At 44.6% G+C, this 18,837-nt stretch overlaps 2 protein-coding genes across 6 annotated transcripts in view; both read right to left on the bottom strand.

Annotated features, from left to right (window-relative positions):
• The window catches only part of Slc9b2 (solute carrier family 9 member B2), a 48,621-nt gene extending 39,004 nt beyond the window's left edge, over positions 1-9,617 (bottom strand). Inside the window, exon 1 of the mRNA XM_059266293.1 lies at positions 9,319-9,617. The gene's annotated coding sequence lies outside the window, so the exon portion shown is untranslated. The remainder of the gene's footprint in view (positions 1-9,318) is intronic.
• Positions 9,618-12,727: 3,110 nt separating this feature from the next.
• Positions 12,728-18,837, bottom strand: part of Bdh2 (3-hydroxybutyrate dehydrogenase 2) — a 28,953-nt gene continuing 22,843 nt past the window's right edge. For 3 of the 5 annotated variants that reach the window (XM_059266288.1, XM_059266290.1, XM_059266289.1), the window contains 3 exons: positions 17,611-17,669; positions 16,693-16,785; positions 12,729-12,980 (listed from right to left, as the gene is read on the bottom strand). In XM_059266288.1, the coding sequence (XP_059122271.1) occupies positions 12,927-12,980; positions 16,693-16,785; positions 17,611-17,669 (206 nt within the window). In that variant the 3' untranslated portion in view covers positions 12,729-12,926. Of the gene's footprint in view, positions 12,981-16,692; positions 16,786-17,610; positions 17,670-18,837 lie in introns of all 5 variants that reach the window. The other 2 variants (XM_059266291.1, XM_059266292.1) reach the window with 1 other exon arrangement.

Genomic DNA, 18,837 nt, shown 5'->3' with positions numbered 1-18,837 from the left:
CCACATCCTTGTCCTTCTACAGGCAAGTGATGAAGACTTTGAAAAGTCTCTATAAATATTTTTTTCCATAATGTCAGGAATTTGTTAAATAAGCCTTCCATTCTGCAGCTTAATTTTTAAAACCAATCTCAATGCTGAAATTACTTCCTGCTACAAAGCTGCAAATGTCAAGTGAAGCATGTTTCCTTCTATGAGTTCAATACTGTTGAGAGATCTCTGCAAAGACTGGTTGCTTCCTTTACTTTGAAGAGTTTGTTTTAAATTGTGTGTGAAAGGACTCTGGCCAGTGTGGTGAGTCTGCCTCTGGCAGGCCCTGCCCTTCTCCCCCATTCCCTCTGCCTTGCAAAAACCCATTAGATCACATCCGTCCCTAAAGCTAGCCACCAAAGTCCCTTCCCTTATTTGGCCGCTTCCTCCTCCTAAGGCTGACTGCCGAGGTCCAGCTATGGAAGTATTGAAGTCCGGCAATCAGAAGCCCCCTTTAGCTCACCTAATTAACCTGTCCAGTCAAAGTTGAACGCCTCATCCCAACACAGGGTTTCTCGTTTTACCTATATAAACACCACTTGCCTATGTGCCGCATCTGTCCCCCCAACCAGAGGCAGTCAGTCCTTTGTCCCTCTCAGAAAAACATCCCTTCTCCCTATCCCTTGTTCCCTTCCCCTTCTCTCTCATCCTCTATCTCCTCTACCACTGTGGGGAGCCCCAAAACAGCTTAACCACACAGCTGCCATGACAGGCTTAGAGGCCCAGACACAGCTTCTGGCAGGCAACACCCGGACCCAGGAAAAGCCATAAGCTGACCCCTCCCAGTGGGGCCTGCATCTAAGAGGAAATGCCTGACATTCCAAATATTCCCTATACCCCCAGACAAATGTCAACCAATCAGGGTCCTGAGCCCTGGAAATCCCCTCACCCCAACCTCTGCTATGATATAAACCCCACCCTACCTGGGCTCAGGGCTCTTTGCACTCACCACTGTGGGGGACAGACAGAGAGACCAAGCTCAGAGCTGGAAAGTAAAGGCTCTTTGCTTTTACATATGGGATTCGGTCTCTGTGGTGGTCTTTTGGGGGTCCCCGTGATCTGGGCATAACACCACCATGTCCTAGCCCCTTCCAACACAGACCTCCCCTTCTTCTGTGCTCAAAAACTGCACCTGCAATGTCATTTGCTGCTGTTTTCTGCCCGAGTCAGAAAGCAGCCACTTAACTTTTCTTCCCCACTTAATAAAGGATCTCTGTGTGAAAACAGGTGTTTGGGTGTGGTTTGTGCCTAATCCGGGTCTGGGAAGGAGCCCCTGATGTGCGGGAGTCCCCTTCAGTGTGTATGAGCACTTGTTAGTGCACATGGGTGCAGGCGCCCAGGGAGGTCAGAAGAGCACACTGGATCCCACAGAGCTGGAGTTACAGACAGTTGTGAGCCCCCTGCTGTGGGTGCTGGGAACCTGTCTTAGTTACAGTTCTATTGCTGTGATGAAGCACCAGGACCAGGACAACTTACAGAGGAAAACACTTCACTGGAGGCTTGCTTACAGTTTCAGAAGGTGAGTCAATGATAGGGACGGGGAGACGGCAGCAGGCAGGCAAACAGGCATGGTGCTGGAGTAGGAGATGGGAGTGTACATCAGATCCACAAGTTTCAGACAGAGGTGGGGCTAGTCCTGGCATGGACGTCTGAAACCTCAAAGCCCTTCTTCAGTAATACATCTTCTCTAATAAGGCCATACCTCCTAATCCTCCCCAAGTAGTTCCACTAACTGGGGGCCAAGCATTCAAACATATGAGCCTATAGGGACCACTCTCCTTCAAACTCCCACAGAACCCACTCAGATTCTCAGGAAGAACACTACACACTCTTAATGCTGAATCATCTCTCCAGCCCCAAGACTGGCTACCTTCTTATTTGTTGCATTAGTTAGTGATAGGAACGTAAGTGAAACCATTTTTTGTGTAACTTGGAAAATACATCGAAAGCACGTCATGTTGTTATGAAATAACAATTTGGTTGACAAAATGAATATAAACAAACACGTTTTGACTTAAAGAACATTATTGTTGTAAAAGAAGAAAAATATTTACAAACCTAACATGTTTTGACTGTGAACAAAACAGAAAAATACTTATGTCAAAATGTGCAAAATACCCCAAAGTTAAAGACATGGTGAGCCTGGTGACCCATGCACTGAAATACATAAAGAGTTTAAGAAGTGAAACTAGACAGTGGCCCCTAGGGACCGCACCGCCATGCTCTAGGGATGCTGCATCTCAAGCCTCTGTGCTGATCCCAACAGGTAAAAGGACTTTGAGACTGGCCTTCATGTGAGTCTTGCTTCCCATACAGGTCTACCTGTCAGCGCTAGGCACTGGCCAATGCTCTCAAGGACCTCTGGGACTTCCAACAATGCCACCCCCTGGACTGCCACAGCTGAAGGACTTCAGGGCACATGTGGGTCGAGCCTGCAAGCTCTGGAAGCATTCTAAGCAGAGACAATTCACCAGTGGAAACCTGAAGCAGTTTTCTGTCTGTGTAGGGTAAAAGGGCCAGCCAAAGAAACCCACCCTGGCCCTGAAACCAGAACCAAAGAAACACACCCTAACCCTCAGACCAGAGCCAAAGAACACACCCTAACCCTGAAACCAGAGCCAAAGAAACACACTTTGGCCCTGGAACCAGAGCCAGTGAAAGAAATCCACCCTGGCCCTGAAACTATAGCCAAATCTGCCGCTGACCAACCTAGCATGAAACCAACCAATCCCTGAACAGGAAAGCCAACAATCCCTGAGCACGAAATCTAGCCAATCTGAGCTTGTCCAAGCTCATCAAAACCTGACCCATTCCCTCCCTGAAAATCTCCCTGGACAAACTCCACCCCCTAAGAATCCCTATATAAGCCCTGTGCCTGTTCAGTTATCAGCTGTCCTCCACCCTGGCAGAGGCAGCCACTCTCCTGGACTCCTCCTCCCCAAATAAATCTCTTTCTTAAAAGGGTTTTGGGTGAAGATCTTTTACCATCGAGGATCAGAGTCTCTGATGGGAAGCTTCCTTGGGGGTGGGGGGTGGAACAATGCTCAGCTGAACTGACTCTCATATTTATCTCATATTTTAACTTCCTTTTAATAATGCCACAATTCTATGACCCAATCAAGAGGTTAATCAGCTCATTAGGTTAGACCTCTATTTTCTACTCTCCTAGATAATTCTCAATCCAATGGTTGACAGTCAATATTAATGATTACCTTTTTTTTTTTTTTTTTTGCCCGTGATATGGATAGGCCAATGTTTTTAACGGGGGAATCTTATTGGGAATTTACATACATTGCTTGATACCATTTGTAATATATCTATTTCTCTTTATCTCACATTAGAACTTAAAACAAAGAGATATCAGTAAGTGGTGTAGATTCCTAGGAAGAGATTAAGTCACTTTTACGAAGTAATCCACTCTCTTGAATGGAATGCTGCTCATTAAAAAGAGGTTGAATGTCTGGCATGGTGGCACAACCTTTTTTCTTTGTCTGTGTGTCTGTTTGTGTTTGTTTGTTTTGAGACAGGGTTTCTCTGTATAGACATGGCTGTCCTAGAACTCACTCTGTAGTCCAAACTGGCCTCGAACTCAGAGTTTTGCCTGCCTGGGTGCGCCACCACACCCTACTTGAAAACATCTTTAATCCCAGCAGGAGGCAGAGGCCTGCAGATCTCTGTGAGTTCAATATCTGTCTGGTCTACATAGAGAGTTCCAGGACAGCCAGGGGTATATAGACCTGTGGAGAGTGTGTGTGTGTATGTGTGTGTGTGAAAGAACAGCTCTTCCCATTCTGCAATGTCAAGTGACATTGTTCCTCCATCCCTCCACATGAGGACAAGGATGCAGCAAGAAGGTACTGGCTGGTAAACCAACAGCAAGGTCTAATCAGACACCAAATCTCTAAGTTCCACACCTTGGAACTTCCTGCCTCTAAAACTATGAGAAAAAAGTATCTACTATTACACTAGTAATTAACCAGCTTGTAGTATTTTGTTAGAGCAGCATGAGTGGACTGACTGTTGGGATACTCTCTGTGTTGTATACATTTAAGAGTTCATTACCCTACACAATGGAGTACTACTTAGCAGAGAAAAACAATGACATCATGAAATTTGCAGGCAAATGGATGGAACTAGAAAATATCATCCTGAGTGAGGTAACCCAGACTCAGAAGGACAAACATGGTATGTATTCACTCTTAAGTGGATACTAGATGTAAAGCAAAGGATAATCAGACAACAACCCACAACTCTAGAGAAGCTAGCTAACAAGGAAGACCCAAAGAGGGGCACATGGATCACCCTGGGAAGGGGAAATAGATGAGATCTCCATGAGTAAACTGGGGGGTGAGGGGTGGGCAATAGAGGGTAGTGGGATAGGGGATGAGAAAATAAGGGAATGGGATGGTTGAGCTGGAACAGGGATGGAGTGGTAAAACAATGAAAGAGATACCATGATAGAGGGAGACATCATGGGGATAGAGAGAAACCCAGTGCTAGGGAAGTTGCCAGGAATCCCCAAGGATGGTCCCAGCCTGGGCTACTAGCAATAGTGGAGAGGGTACCTGAACTGAACTGGCTTGCCCCAGGGATCAGACTGATGAATACCTTAACTGTCCTCACAGAGCTTCTCTCCAATGACTGATGGAAGCAGATACAGAGATCCACAGCCAAGCACCAGGCAGAGCTCCAGGAGTCCAGTCAAAGAGAGAGAAGAGGGATTCTATGAGCAAGTGCATCAGGATCATGATGGGGAAACCTGCAGAGATGACCAAACCAATCTAGAGGGAACTCATGAAAGTTGGATCAATGGCTGAGGAGCCTACATGGGACTCAACTAGTCCCTTTACATGGCCAGACAGTTGTGTAGCTTGATCCAAGAGAACTTACTCAGGGTCCAAGAATCTGAGCTTGCTTTACCCAGCAGGGCTGCATAAGGGGATGATTTGACCATGCATGGTTGCCAGGTGTTTGGAAGGGTCTGCACTTGGCTGTGCGGTGTGCTTTGATCTTGCAAGGGGGAGGTCTTTTGCCCCACCCCTTGGCATTGTTATAAAAAGCCCTTTTGAATAAATGGAAAGGGCTGCTGGGCATTGGCCCAGGTCCTCCCGAAGCTATCCTGTGTTTCTTTCTCCTCTTCCCTACCTTTGTAGTATTTTCTTATCCCTCTCTCCTCCTCATAGGAACCCTGGAAAAGGTGGGAGCTGGCCTCCCACATTCTAGCTCTGGGTTCTCAATCTAAGGTTCCATATTAAAAGGTCCCCTACTCAGCAGTGAAGAATTCAGACCAGGACATAGAGGAGGTTAAAACTTTTCTTGAGAATTCATGAAATGACTAAGAATGTTTCCCTTTGTGAGAATGACCTTCTCTGAGAGTTCTAGGTGTGTCGACCACATGAGGACAAGTTAAGAAAGGAAAGCATTGGTTACAATGTTTGGTTCCTTAAACCCAGTGACTCTGATGACTTCAGGATGAAAAACACTAGAGACATAAATGTAAGAAAATGATACCAAAATAAGGAGGGATCCAATTCTTGCTTCTCTCTATTCTATCTTCCTTCCAAGGGCAAAAAGTTTAATTGCAAATTTAATATCTTATTTTTAGATTTGGGGTTGCTTAGAAGTTATAGATATGGCTTACTGCATATCTAAAAGCCACTTGTTCAGATAGAACAGTGGATTGTTTGCTTGGCTCTAGGGATAAAGTCAGGACTGGTCTAAATCAGTCTCTATAACATTACTCTTTTTCAGATTTTGGTCTAGGGCTATGAAGGATTCATGCCAATGGATTAATGTATTTTTTTCTTAGTAAAAAGAAAGAAAAGGGGAAAATTTAACTTTTTGTCTTTAAGTGCCCATTGTGTTGAGGGAAAGCTTTGGCTGATCATGTGTTTTGGAACCTTAACAGCCAGCCTTCACTCATGGAGGAAAAGTCAAACTTGGCTAATCATAGACAGCAATCTAGAGCCCTGAGATCACTGACCTACTGAATAAACCCTAGACCACTACCCCTTATACATCATGCTCTGAGAGAAAGGGAATTCGGTTATTTTAAAGGGAGTTTTGACAGAAAAATAAATCCTGTTACTGCAAAATGCCTGAAACATTTTGGCAACTACAATAGGTGAATTTGCTTTGGAACCTGCTCTCAGGACTTCCTATGAGAAGAGGTGTTGAAACACTGCCTCGCTTCCTGATCATCATGAGATGCAGGACTCAAACCCTGAACGATGATTTCATTTAGAAGTCATAGAACAGACCATTCCAGACAAAGAAATTGTAGGAAAAAGGATTATTTGTGACGTGAAGGTTCATGATGGGAATTCTATGTGCTATATGACCTAGGATATAGCAGGTACACAAATGTGAGGAAATGGCCTCTAGACCTAACTCCATAACTTCACTTCCCATATAACAAACAAACAAAAATGAATAAATAAAAACAAACACACACACCCCCAAACAACAGGAGTTTAGGTTTAGATGGTTCTAGGGTCCATACACATAACAGAAATCACTCTAGGTATTCTTTGTTGTTATTTTTTTGGTTTAGTTTTTTGAGACAGGGTTTCTCTGTGTAGCCCTGGCTGTCCTGGAACTCACTCTGTAGACCAGGCTGGCTTCGAACTCAGAGATCTGCTTGCCTATACCTCCCATGTGCTGGGATAAAAAGTGTGAGCCACCTCTGCCCAGCTCACTCTAGGTATTTTAAGCAGAAAGATATGCTACATGGAGAATAATCCTGAGAGTTTTGAAGTGTTAGAAAAGCAAGATCTAGGCTGGGCCCTCAAGGACAAATCCCAGAGCACTAGCAATTGACCATTAAGAAATGTTCTATTGGATTGGAGAGATGGCTCAGAGTTTAAGAGTATCTGCTGTTCTTCCAGAGGTCCTGAGTTCAATTCCCAGCAACCACATGGTGGCTCACAACCATCTGTAATGGGATCTGGTGCCCTCTTCTGGCCTGCAGGTGTACATGCAGACAGAATACTCTATACATAATAAATAAACAAATGTTCCATTTTTGCCACAGGCGAGAGTTTGCCCAGGGTGTGTGTCAGTCAAGAACATCATGGTAGCTGCCACTAGAGAAGCTGAGATCCAGATGCAATCTGCTTAGAACAAAAATGTATCTGTGGTGGTCTGAGCATGAATGAACTCCAAAGGTTCATGTATTTGCATACTCGAACACTAGTTGGTAGAAGTGTGAAGGATGGATTAGGAGGTTTGGCCTTGTTGGAGGAAGTGTGTCACTAAGAGCTGGCTTTGAGGTTTCAGAAGCCCACAAAATTCCCAATGTATATTTCAAGAGTTGAGTTCTCCGCTGCTGCTCCAGTGCCTGCTCGCTTGCCTGCTGCCATGATGACTACTGATTTTAACCCTCTGACACTGTGAGCGGCCCCCAGACCCCTTCCCTCTATAAGTTTCCTTGGTCACGGTGTCTTCTCACAGCAATAGAAAAGTAACTAAGACAATTCAATCACCTCCCTCAACTAACTTTTGAGACAGGGTCTCACTGTGTAGCCTAGACTAGGCCTCCAACTTTGATTCTGCTGCCTCAGGCTCCTGAAGTCTGGAATTACAGACCTGCCCTACTGTGACTCCCCCGTCCCCTCCAATCACCTCCAACGGCCTCAAGGTTGAGGATTTAACACAGTATGACTGAGTCTGAAAGTCTCCGGGCACAGGAGCCCCAGCACCAGCAGTTCTGAAGGCTGCCATCACCAGGGCCTTCCTTGAGGACAGAAAACATTGAAAAAATAGCAGGAAGATGGCTTTGGCCTTGCCCCACCTTAGGCACATTATCTGCTTGCTAGACTCTAGATCGACAACCAAACTCAAAGGGAAGGAAGTCTATGGAATGTTTTTAGTTTTCCACGGTGTGCTAGACAAGAATACATGCCAGAAGCAGATGAGTGTCAACTTCCACATTCACATGTAAACCTGGGCTACTATCACTAACACCTCTGGCTTAGTGGGTTTTTTTTTGTTTTTTTGTTTTTTTTTCTGAGACATGGTCTCACTATATAGCTCTGACTGTCCCAAAACTCACTACATAGACCAGGTTGGCCTTGAACTCACAGATATCCACCTACCTCTGCCTCCTGAGTGCCGGGATTAATAGGCATGTGCCATTACACCCAGCTCATCTGGCTCATTCTTAAGGCCTTATGTGAGCACTCCAAAATTGCAGAGAATATAGTTGATTGGGTGGTAACCCTAAAGACTTGTTATGCCAGAAAATAGATAACATGCCTTAGTCACTGGGTTGGTTAGTTTTTTGTCAGCTTGACATAAACTAGAATCATCTGGGAAGGGGGAATCTCAATTGAGAAAATGCCGCCATCAGATTGGCCTGTAGTCAAGTGTGTGGGACATTTTCTTAACTAATGACAGATGGGGGAACCCACTGTGGGCAATGCCATCCCTGAGGTGGTGGTCCTGAGGCCTATAAAAAGGCACACCAAGGAAGCCATAGGGAGCAAACCAATAAGCAGTGTTCGTCCATGGCCTCTAGCTCAGTTCCTTGAGTTTCTACCCTAAACTCCCTTCATGATGGACTGTGAGATGAAATCAACCCTTTCCTCCCCAGGTAGCTTGTACTGGTGTTCATCACAGCAATAGAAGGGTGATACTTGGCCCACACCCCTAGCGCATCGTGTATGCTGAGGGCCTAACGTCCTGTTTAGGTATACTCTGATCCCAGAGTTGCATTTTGAACTCCTGTAGGTGGAAACAGTATGTCATTCACAATCGTAGAGAAGACCTGCAGCTGATCTGCGAACCGAAACTCTTCATTCGAGGACTTGGAAGGAAGAAGGTAAGCCAGCATCCGTGGAGAAGCCTGAGCAGGAGCACCTACTGCTAAGGGAGTGGGGGTGGGGGTGGGATTGAGAGGTAGTGGCAAACAGAAGACCTGTGTCAGACACCTTCTCCATTCCGTCTGGTGGTGGTGGTTTCCTGCTGGGAGGCTAAAGCTTCTTGCCATTAATGTTTTGGTGAAATAAATCTCACCCGGAGTCTGGAGCAAGAATGAGACAAGAAGCTGATACCCGGCAAGTAAGAGAGCCACACAGCTCAAGTGCTTTGAGCAGGCATAATGCGGTCCAGTGTCCAGACCCGATGATCCTCAGCACCCTGAAGTGCTACCCAGTCCCAAAATAAAAACAAGGAAGGCCCCGCTCAAATTACCTAACAACAGGAACACAAAGACCCCAAACACGCACGCGCACACGCGCGCGCACAGACACACACAGACACCCCACCCACACACTGTGGTGTGCTACTCACATCATTGCCGGCAGTCTCCGACACAGGCCACCCGGCTGAAATAGGCCACCGGGCTACCGTAGACTGGGAACCCAGCCTGTCTGCCAGGCGGCGGGGCAGCGCGGCGCCTGGGGCCCTGCGGATAACCCGGAGGTCCGGGGGCGCGGCGCAGGGCGGGGCGCACTCTCCGGATTCAGGGCTCCGGGTGCTCAGCTACAGGAAGACCCCGACCAGCGCGCCCCGCTTCCCCGCAGCCTCACAAGGCTCACTGTTCCCGAATCTCCTAAACTCTGTGATCCCACGCCACCTCCAGGACTCTCAGTGTCTTCCCAAGGACTGTGGAGAGGCAGGGTTCTTCTGTCAGGTGACAAGTGGTGGGATGAAACCGTGGAGTCGAGTTTATCACTGAGGGCCTGTTGCTGTGCTGTTTTACACTGGAACCCTCCCACCGGCCGTTTGTTTTTTTATTTCTGACTTCCAGTTTGGTGTCTTCCTTTCCTACTTCTTTTCTTTTAAAGCAGAGTTGAAGTTCGTTACGCTATTTTAACGTGGACGTTAAACACTAGGGTTAAGGAAGTGAAATGCTCCCAGTCAGAAAGACACACCCAAATATGGGAGTGTGGGCTGGCTTCTCAGGACAGTCGCTCCCATCCCTTACCTGGTTTCACTCCTTGAGCAAGTGCTAAATTCAGTCTTGGGTTTCAGGGATGCAGGTGTATCACATAAATTTCTACGCCAGACAGAAATCATGGGTGGTTCTTCTGGCCCGTCCTCAGAATGAACCTAGGCTCCATCCAGTGCCCTTTCTCAGAGGCAACGAAATGATTCTTTTCCTAATATGAACTCATTTTCTAAAACTTGCAAAAATTTCCATTCTCATCAGCTTCCTCTTCCCGCAGGACTAAGAAGTATTCCCTCCTCATTGGTCATATGATGTTCATTTGATGTCTCTTTATTTGATTGGCATGAGTGGAAAACATTGAACATTTTGGCTAGATTCATTCCTGGTTTCATTGCTTATAATGTCTAAGCTCTGACAGAAGGAACTGAACATCTCTTGTTGGAATTTATCTTGTAGAAGTCACCATGTTTAAATGAATTTATCAGTTTTTAACTATACATGAACCTGCTCACAACACACAGTATTTCATTATTCTCCGTTCCAGTGTTCATTCATTTACTAGATAAGGATTTCCAGCATTTTGATCGTGATACACAAAAGGAAAGATGAAGCTTTTAGCCCAAATCCTTATGGTGATATTTTATTTGTGCTGAAATGTGATTTTATTTGTATGTTAATAAATAAAGTTTCCTGGGGATCAGAGCTAAATGCAAGCCATTTAGCAGAACTCTGGCAGTGGTGGCACACACCCTTAATCCAATCACATGGCAGGCAGAGTCTCTGTGTGTTCAAGGACACAGCCAAGTGGTGACCCTAACCTTTAATCCCAGTATGAACCATAGAGACCTGGAGGTCTGTATAGACAGGCAGTGACGAGGAAATCATGTGGTTGGGTTTAGAGCCAATGAGAAGGTAGAACAGAAAGGCAATAAAAAGACAGGTCACACAGGAGAAGGTCTCTCTCTGAGGGGAAGGACGGCAGCGACTGGTAAGCTAAAGGCTTCGCTAATACTCTGACCTCTTGGGCTTTTAACTCTCTATTTAGCTTTGTGTTTCTTATTTAATAAGACCATTTAGGATTTCATCTACAAATCCCTCATTTCATAAACTAAAAACCTGGCCAGGCCTGGTGGTACAGTCTATATTCCTAGCAGTCCTGAGGCAGGAGAGTGGTGGTAACAAAGCCAGTGTGAGCTATGAAGTGAGAAGCTGCCTGAATAAACAAAGCTCAGGCACCAGTCCCCCACCTGCCTGTAGACTACCTGACCAGAACCCTAACTAACCTTATCAGTGGAGCTGCTGGCCCTGCTCCTCAAGACCCTTTGTTGTGAATTTCAATCCACATTCATCAACTGCACCATCTTCATACACAGAATGTTATCCTTGCATTGTGGACCCCACAACTATCCTGGCTAATTAAATCTCTCTGAGAAAAGGCAAGGAGCCAAGTACTGGCTTCCCATCATATAGTCTTCTAAGGTGACAAGAAACAGCTCACACACACAAAGCTGGAAAGAGTCCCTTGTAAACAATGCTATAGACTTATCATTCATAAATTCACCAACACTTCTAGAATAATTTATTTTCTTTAATTTCACTTGTCTCCTGCTAGTGACTGATTTATATTTATGCAGAGCCTATTTTCAGAGTCATGTGCTTTTAACTTGTTATTCTGGAAACCATTGAAAAACATCACTGAATTTAATCTACAAAAATCCTCTCAAAGTGACTGTATTGCACGTTAATTATATATTCTTAGTCCCATATTGAATATAATTGCTGATTTAATAAGTAATGTCTAGACTAAGGAAATAGCGCTTAATATGCAGTAAACACTTGGTCGTTTTTTTTCTTTTATATAACAAGGCAAAGAATGTAATTGTGAATCAGAATTCCTCTACTGTGTCATTAAAGCGAGCTCCTTTTCACCTGTGGTGTGTATTTATGGTTGTGTAAAAATTTCATGTTAGTATCAACAAACAGAACAATGCAGAACTTTACAAACACATTTCAGTTTTGAAAACTAAAGTGAAACTGGAAATGGATGTGAATATTTTTCCTTTAAAAACTTTTTTCTTTGTATTCATATTTTAATTTTACTTGTTATAAACTAAGGTGTCCTCCCCAAATTCCTGTGTTAGATCCTGAACCCCCAGTGTGATACTGGTCAAAAGTAGGGCTTTGGGAAGTAATTAGGTAACAAAAGGTCCTCTCCAGTTAGGGACTAATACCTTACAAAAGTGCTGAAAAGGCCTGGGTTCTTTTCCTCTGCTTTTCTCAAGTGAAGACACACAATGTGCCCCTCTGAATACCTGGAGTCGGAGATGTTAGGAATCTCCAGCTCCAGCCTCATTTTAACCCCCGATCCCCCAAGATGGGGCCCCACTCCTTCCATTCCAAGCCCCGCCCTCAAAAAAACCCATCAAACGGAGGCTCCTCCCCCAGAGCTCCTCAAGACCTCCCTACAGGGTATTTAAGGTCGAGTCTAATAGACCTTCCTCCATGTAGTTCTCCCCCCAACCCCCAGACCACCCAGGAATGCTTTGCTCATTAAGTCTGAACTTTTAATTCGGTTTGATTTGGCTTTACTGCATTGGTGGAGATACCCACTACTGGGGATTTTTCAAAACACTGCTCAGGATCCGCACTAGATAGAATGTCTCTCTGCAGCTTGCTCCATTGTAGCCGTCGAACCGAGAGGCCAACGTCCAGTTTTTAAAGCTATAGTCTTTCGTAATATTTATAATAGTTATATGTTATGCCAGCAAGATCTCACAAATCTTTGCTTATTTTAAAAACTATTCTTTTGATTTATTTATACACTTTATTTGATTTATTTACCATAGTTTCAGAAGAGACGAGAGTCTATTTAAAGATTCCCACTCTGGAACAATCATTCAAAGGGGCTGTTTTCATGAGTGTCATCCATAGGAGAGCTGATCATTGAATCAGTTTCTTTTCTCTGTGCATAGGAAGGGCCTGCCTTCTCAGCAAGGAGTTCCTGCAGTCACAGGCTCCAGCCTCCATCGATGACGACAGGGTTGCCCGTTACGTAGGCAGACTGCAATGACAGACAGGTACAGAAGACGCAACAGTCAACCACGATGCACCCAGGGTGTGTTTTAAACATTTCTTATGAGTGGGATGACAAAATCTTTGATGTTGATGACAACAGGAACCATAACTGAATTCAAGGGCGGGGGTGGGGGTTGGGGGGTAGGAGGGATGAAAGTTTGGATAATTTAGAACAGCTGAGCATCCCATGACCTGGAGCACATGGCTTTGGCAAATGAGCGTGTCACATTCTTCATACGGTCTGTTAGGTGGTTGGCTTCAGAATCACAAAGTTAACAGGGGGTGATAAAAAGTACATGCTGAAATAGTACGTGCTCTTAACACTTTCATTTTGAAACTCAGAACATTCAAAGACAGCTAACTTTCAGATCACCAGTAAGTTTTTTTTAATGTGTGTCTGTCATTAAGTGGTCATGCTAACAATGGGGAAAGTGCTTATTAACTGATCAATTCATGAAAGCATACTCTTTTTTTTTTTTGGATTTTCAAGACAGGGTTTCTCAAGTGAAGTTTTGGTGCCTGTCCTGGATCTCACTCTAAATATGTTTTTAAGATTTATATAGGCAATAATTATTGCAGTCCATTAACGTGTCAAATAATATTCCGCACTAGATTCAGATGCCCAATTCCATATAACACTAAAGGGTTTAAAAATAATTATTGTCTTATGTTTGTAAACATTTCCATTTCCCAGAGAACTAAAGTTGAAGTTGTGGTAGATGTTTAAAAATATTTCAGCTTGCCGGGCGGTGGTGGCGCACGCCTTTAATCCCAGCACTCGGGAGGCAGAGCCAGGCGGATCTCTGTGAGTTCGAGGCCAGCCTGGACTACCAAGTGAGTTCCAGGAAAGGCGCAAAGCTACACAGAGAAACCCTGTCTCAAAAAACCAAAAAAAAAAAAAAAAAAAAAAAATTTCAGCTTGCCTTCTGGACATGGACATGGCCAGACCCTTGAACTCATGGGTTCATAGCAGCTGCAAACATTAAAATTCCATCACTGGTGAGTGAGGGGCTCATAAAGTCCCTCTCTTAGCAAAAGAACTCTTGGCAGTTAATGGTTGCTGAGGGAAAGGAGTCATTCCTCCTCAGTGCCGTGGCCACTGGCAGTCCATGTACATGTAAGCAACCCCACACCCATGCCCTAGAAAGACAGGAAATAAAAGTGGGAGGAGACTCGTTGAGAGAGAGGGCTCAAAGGAGCGATGGGGGAAACAGAGTAATGGGATAAATGTGGTCAAAGTACATTATATAGGTGTATGAAATTGTCAAAGAATTAAAACAAATCTATTCACTGAAAATGGCTAATAAACTCTCATGTTTGTCTCCTTAGCTGGACATGAATCTAAAGCTGAAATCACTGAAAGAGGCAGGAGATAGTGTGGTGATATTGTGTCCCCCAACATATTGTGTACCCTAATAAATTTATCTGAGGGTCAGAGGAAAGAGCCAGCCACTATAGTAAACATAGAGGTCAGGCAGTGGTAGCACATGCCTTTAATCCTATCACTGGGAGATAGAGATTCATCTGGATCTCTGTGAGTTCAAGGCCACGCTGGGAACAGAGCCAGGCGTGGTGGCACACACCTTTAAATTCCAACACCAGTTAACCGTAAAGGTCTGGAGGTCCAGACAGACAGACAGGAAGTGACGGAGCTGGGCAGAAAGAGGAAGTGATGTAGCTGGGCAGAGAGAGGAAGTGAGATGGCAGGGACAGAAAGGCATATAGGCGTGGGTATACAGGAAGTAGGTCTCTTTGGAGGCTGAGGTTTGGTAAGGTGAGGTTGGCTGTGGCTTGTCCTATTCCTCTGAGCTCTCAGTTTTAACCCCAATATCTGGCTCTGGGGTTTTTACTAATAAGACTGTTTAGCAATTCATCTTACAAGAAAGTACAATTCTTTTTTAGTTAAATACATGAAAACTGATAATTACTCAGTAATAATTTATCTAGCAATTCCCCAGCTCCTAGGAACTCTTGCCAACACAACAGTCTTGAGGAGTGGTAACTAAACCATTTCAACCTTTGTGTCTGTCACAATCACCAATTATCTGGGTGGCACCAAGTTACTGTGAAGAGGAACTTATAGGTAAATAACCCCCCTGGAAAAAAAAAAAAAAAGAATTGAAACAGTCCCTCTAGGAGGGGGCGCAGGCTCAGGAGACCCTGGAGGGAAACAATCTTCACACACCTCCAGAAGTGAAAGCATGCAGGCTTCTCGAAGGCTCTGCCCCCACCCCTCACTGCTGGAGGAGAGGGAGATCTGGTCAGGCATCTGCCGTCACCAGTGCTCGGGGGTGATCACCCACACTAAGGCGGGCTTTTCAGTGATACAGCTGTTTCGAAGTCACCCCTGCTCCTGTAATTAACCCCTGGAACACACTCCTGTTGGGAATCCCAATAAAAATTCATTGTTCCCCAAGTTAAACATTGGTGCAATTGTTATTCTGTCTATTGTGGGTTCAGAATAGAAGAAGATTGGGGCTGGAGAGATGGCTCAGGGGTTAAGAGCATTGGCTGCCCTTCCTGAGGTCCTGAGTTCGATTCCCAGCAACCATATGGTGGCTCATAACCATCTATAATGAGATCTGGTGTCCTCTTCTGGCCTGCAGGCGTACATGCAGATGGAATGCTGTATACATAATAAATAAATTAATTTAAAAAAATAGAAGATGATGTTTTTTATGCTTTGTACCTTGTAACAGCTTTTGCTTTATCAGTCATACACACTAGTCACCAGGGAAGAAATTAGTTATTAAATATGTGTATAGTCGAAGAGACGGAATTAGGCATTTCTACACACAATGACAAACAACAGGGAAAATCATGGAACCCTCCCACTCAGGTCACTAGTGAACTAAAACAGCATGTACCAACTCTACCCCAAACACAATGAAAGCTGGTAATGATAAGTAGTTTTGGATCCCCAGTATTTGGTTTCTTCACCGATGCAGTAAACCAAATCAAGCAGAATTAAAAGTCTAGGTTTAATGAGGAAAGCATTCCCGGGTGATCTTGGGGGAAGAAGAAATCACATGGCAGGTCTCTGGACCGGAGCTTAAATACCCGGTAGATGCAGTCTGGAGCAGCTCTGGGGGAGGAGCCGCTGCTTGATGGGCTTTCTGAGAGGGGGTGTGGTTTGGAGTCAGGGAGAATGAGGTTGGAGCAGAGCTTCCAATTTAAAAGGTAAATCTACCCATATTCCCCTTCAACCCTCACATCAAGAGGGCTTTTTAAAATTATTTTATTTATTATGTGTGTGTACGTGTGAATGGCACACCAGTGAAGGTCAGAAAATGGCTTTTGGGAGTCTGTTCTCTCCATTCACCGTGTGGGTGGCAGGGATCAAATTTAGGTCATCAGGCTTGGCAGCAAGGTCTTTACCCATGAGTCATCTTGCTAGCCCAGGAGGTTTTTATATTTAATCAGCGTGTCCACAACTGTAATTTTAAAAAGCAAATACCTCAGAAAGTGATGCACTGTAAATCTTTTCCTGTATTTTTTCATGTATGAGATGACACTGAGTCATGTCAAGCTGATGAGGAAGAGCCACTACCACAGAGTGAATGGAATCAGAACTTACTACCACCGTGTACATGGAGCCCTGCAGCTATATACACACCATAGACTTGCAACAATGTGATGAGAATGAGCAAACCATAGCCCAGTGTGGTGGAAAAACAAATGGGAAGAGCAGCGCTTACCTCATCCGAGGCCAAGTACACGCAGAGCAGAGCCACTTCTTCCGCAGAGGCAAACCTCCCCGTCTTCTGTCTGTTTAGGAAACCTTGCAGTGCCTGTGGCAGAAGACAGTTCCAGATAAGAGATGTGGGCTGGCATGCATGTGCCCCTGTAACATCGTCAAGGAATCCACGGAGGGACTAGGGCCATCCGCTGAGGCTGCTGGAGATTTCAGTGTATCCACCCCTGTTACCACTAGTCAGGATACACTGAAATCTACGGATACTGTGATAGGTCAGAAAGCCACTAGGGCTGGGCATGGTGGTGCATGGTCCCAGCTCTTGGCAGGTGGATCTCTGGGTTTGAGACCAGCCTGGTCTACAGAGTGAGTTCCAGGACAACCAGGGCTACACAGAGGAACCCTGTCTCAACAAAACAAAACAAAAAACCCCAAACGACAACCAAACAAATACCAAAAGAAAGCCACTAGGAACAGCCTATTGAGGTCAGTGCTGGGGCATGATTGTAAGACCAGCATGGGGAGTTGAGGAAGGACAGCACAAGTGACGGCCCATCTGGGATGCATAAGAAGACTCTTTATCACAAAACAACCACGAATTAACAGACATAAAACATCAACTTGACCATCTCAGCCATTTTAAGCACACAGCTCAGGGGTAATAAGTACACACACACCTAGTGCCCATGAGCACCAGGCTCCATCTTGCTCTTCATCTTGCAAAAATAAACATTTCCATCTGCTAAGCAGTAATGTCTCCCCCTCCCCCTTCAGGCACAGCAGCCACCGCTGTACTTTCTGTCTCTATGAGTCTGTCTACTTTAGATAAGGAATAGGGCATTTCATTAAAAAACAACAACAACAACAAAAAAAAACTTAAGTCAAAAGGTTTGAAAACATTCAGACTGCTAGATATGCATACCTCTTTGGGATTGTCTCTGGCTTGTATTCTTTCTTGCAGAGATGGGGTGTCAACCGTTCCTAAATCAAAGGAGACAGTCACCATGGTTACTTCCATTGAAAAGGGAATTAAACCTTGAACTCCTTTTCTGTGTGATAAGCAAGCAGTGAAATCTTTGTCCTTCCTCTTAAACGATACTGTGAACTCTACCTGCCTGACCTTGAAGGGTTATAACTTTTGTGATAACATCCAGATGCTTTTTAAACACACACAGTGATTCTCTGGGACACTAGGCTGGGACTCTAGAGGAGTTAACAGGCATTCTCAGTAACACACAGTCATGCTGGGGTTACTTGATTTTAGATCTGTAAGTATTTTTTTTTTTACATGTTATCTCAGCCAGTCCCCAGAGGAGTCTTGAAAAGCAAATATGAGTTTCACTAGTTTACCTAAGTAGTTTCAAACCATTCTTTTCTGCTGTGATGTTCACCACGGGGATCCTGGGCTCAACTTCATGGCTGCTATAGACTTAGCCCATCTTTATGCTTTCATTTGTTTCAAATATACATTTTTAACTATTGCTCAAAGTTCTAATAAAACATAATTTGTTTTTCTAAGAATGAAAAAACAAGAAGGATTAGCTATTTAACCACTGAGGCATTTCTCCAGCCCAAATAACTCCTCGGATTAGCTATTTAAAATCCACTTAGTTGGGGCTGGAGAGACAGCTCAGAGGTTAAGAGCAGTGGCTGCTTTTCCAGAGGTCCTAAGTTCTATTCCTAGCAACCATGTGGTAGCTCACAACCATCTGTAATGAGTTCTGGTGTGCAGGCATACATGCAGCCAAGACACTGTATACGTAATAAAAATAAATAAATAAATAAATAAAACCCACTTAGCACCCAAGCCTGGACTTTTCCCCTAACTCATGTAATCTGTAAACTCTGTGGAACACTGATGGCTTTTTGTTTTGTTTTCAGAACATCAGTACTCTGGGGAATCAATTGCTCTTTCTGGGGGTATACAAATTTTAAGGCATCCTCTCAGCTTTATCTCTAGACCAAGCCATTGAGAAGGGCCACATGTAGCAGGAAGGTTTCTCTGGTCCCGCCGGATCCCGCAGTCCCTCAGCTGCTTATAAAATAATCATTCAGAGGCTTAATGCTAATTACCAATTGTATGGCCTTTGTCAGGCTTCTTGCCAGCTAACTCTTATAACTTAACCCATTCCTATTAATCTATACATTG

The sequence above is a fragment of the Peromyscus eremicus genome, chromosome 6, assembly GCF_949786415.1.
Source record: "Peromyscus eremicus chromosome 6, PerEre_H2_v1, whole genome shotgun sequence".
Lineage (NCBI taxonomy): Eukaryota > Metazoa > Chordata > Mammalia > Rodentia > Cricetidae > Peromyscus > Peromyscus eremicus.
This window is presented reverse-complemented; position numbering and strand designations above follow the sequence as displayed.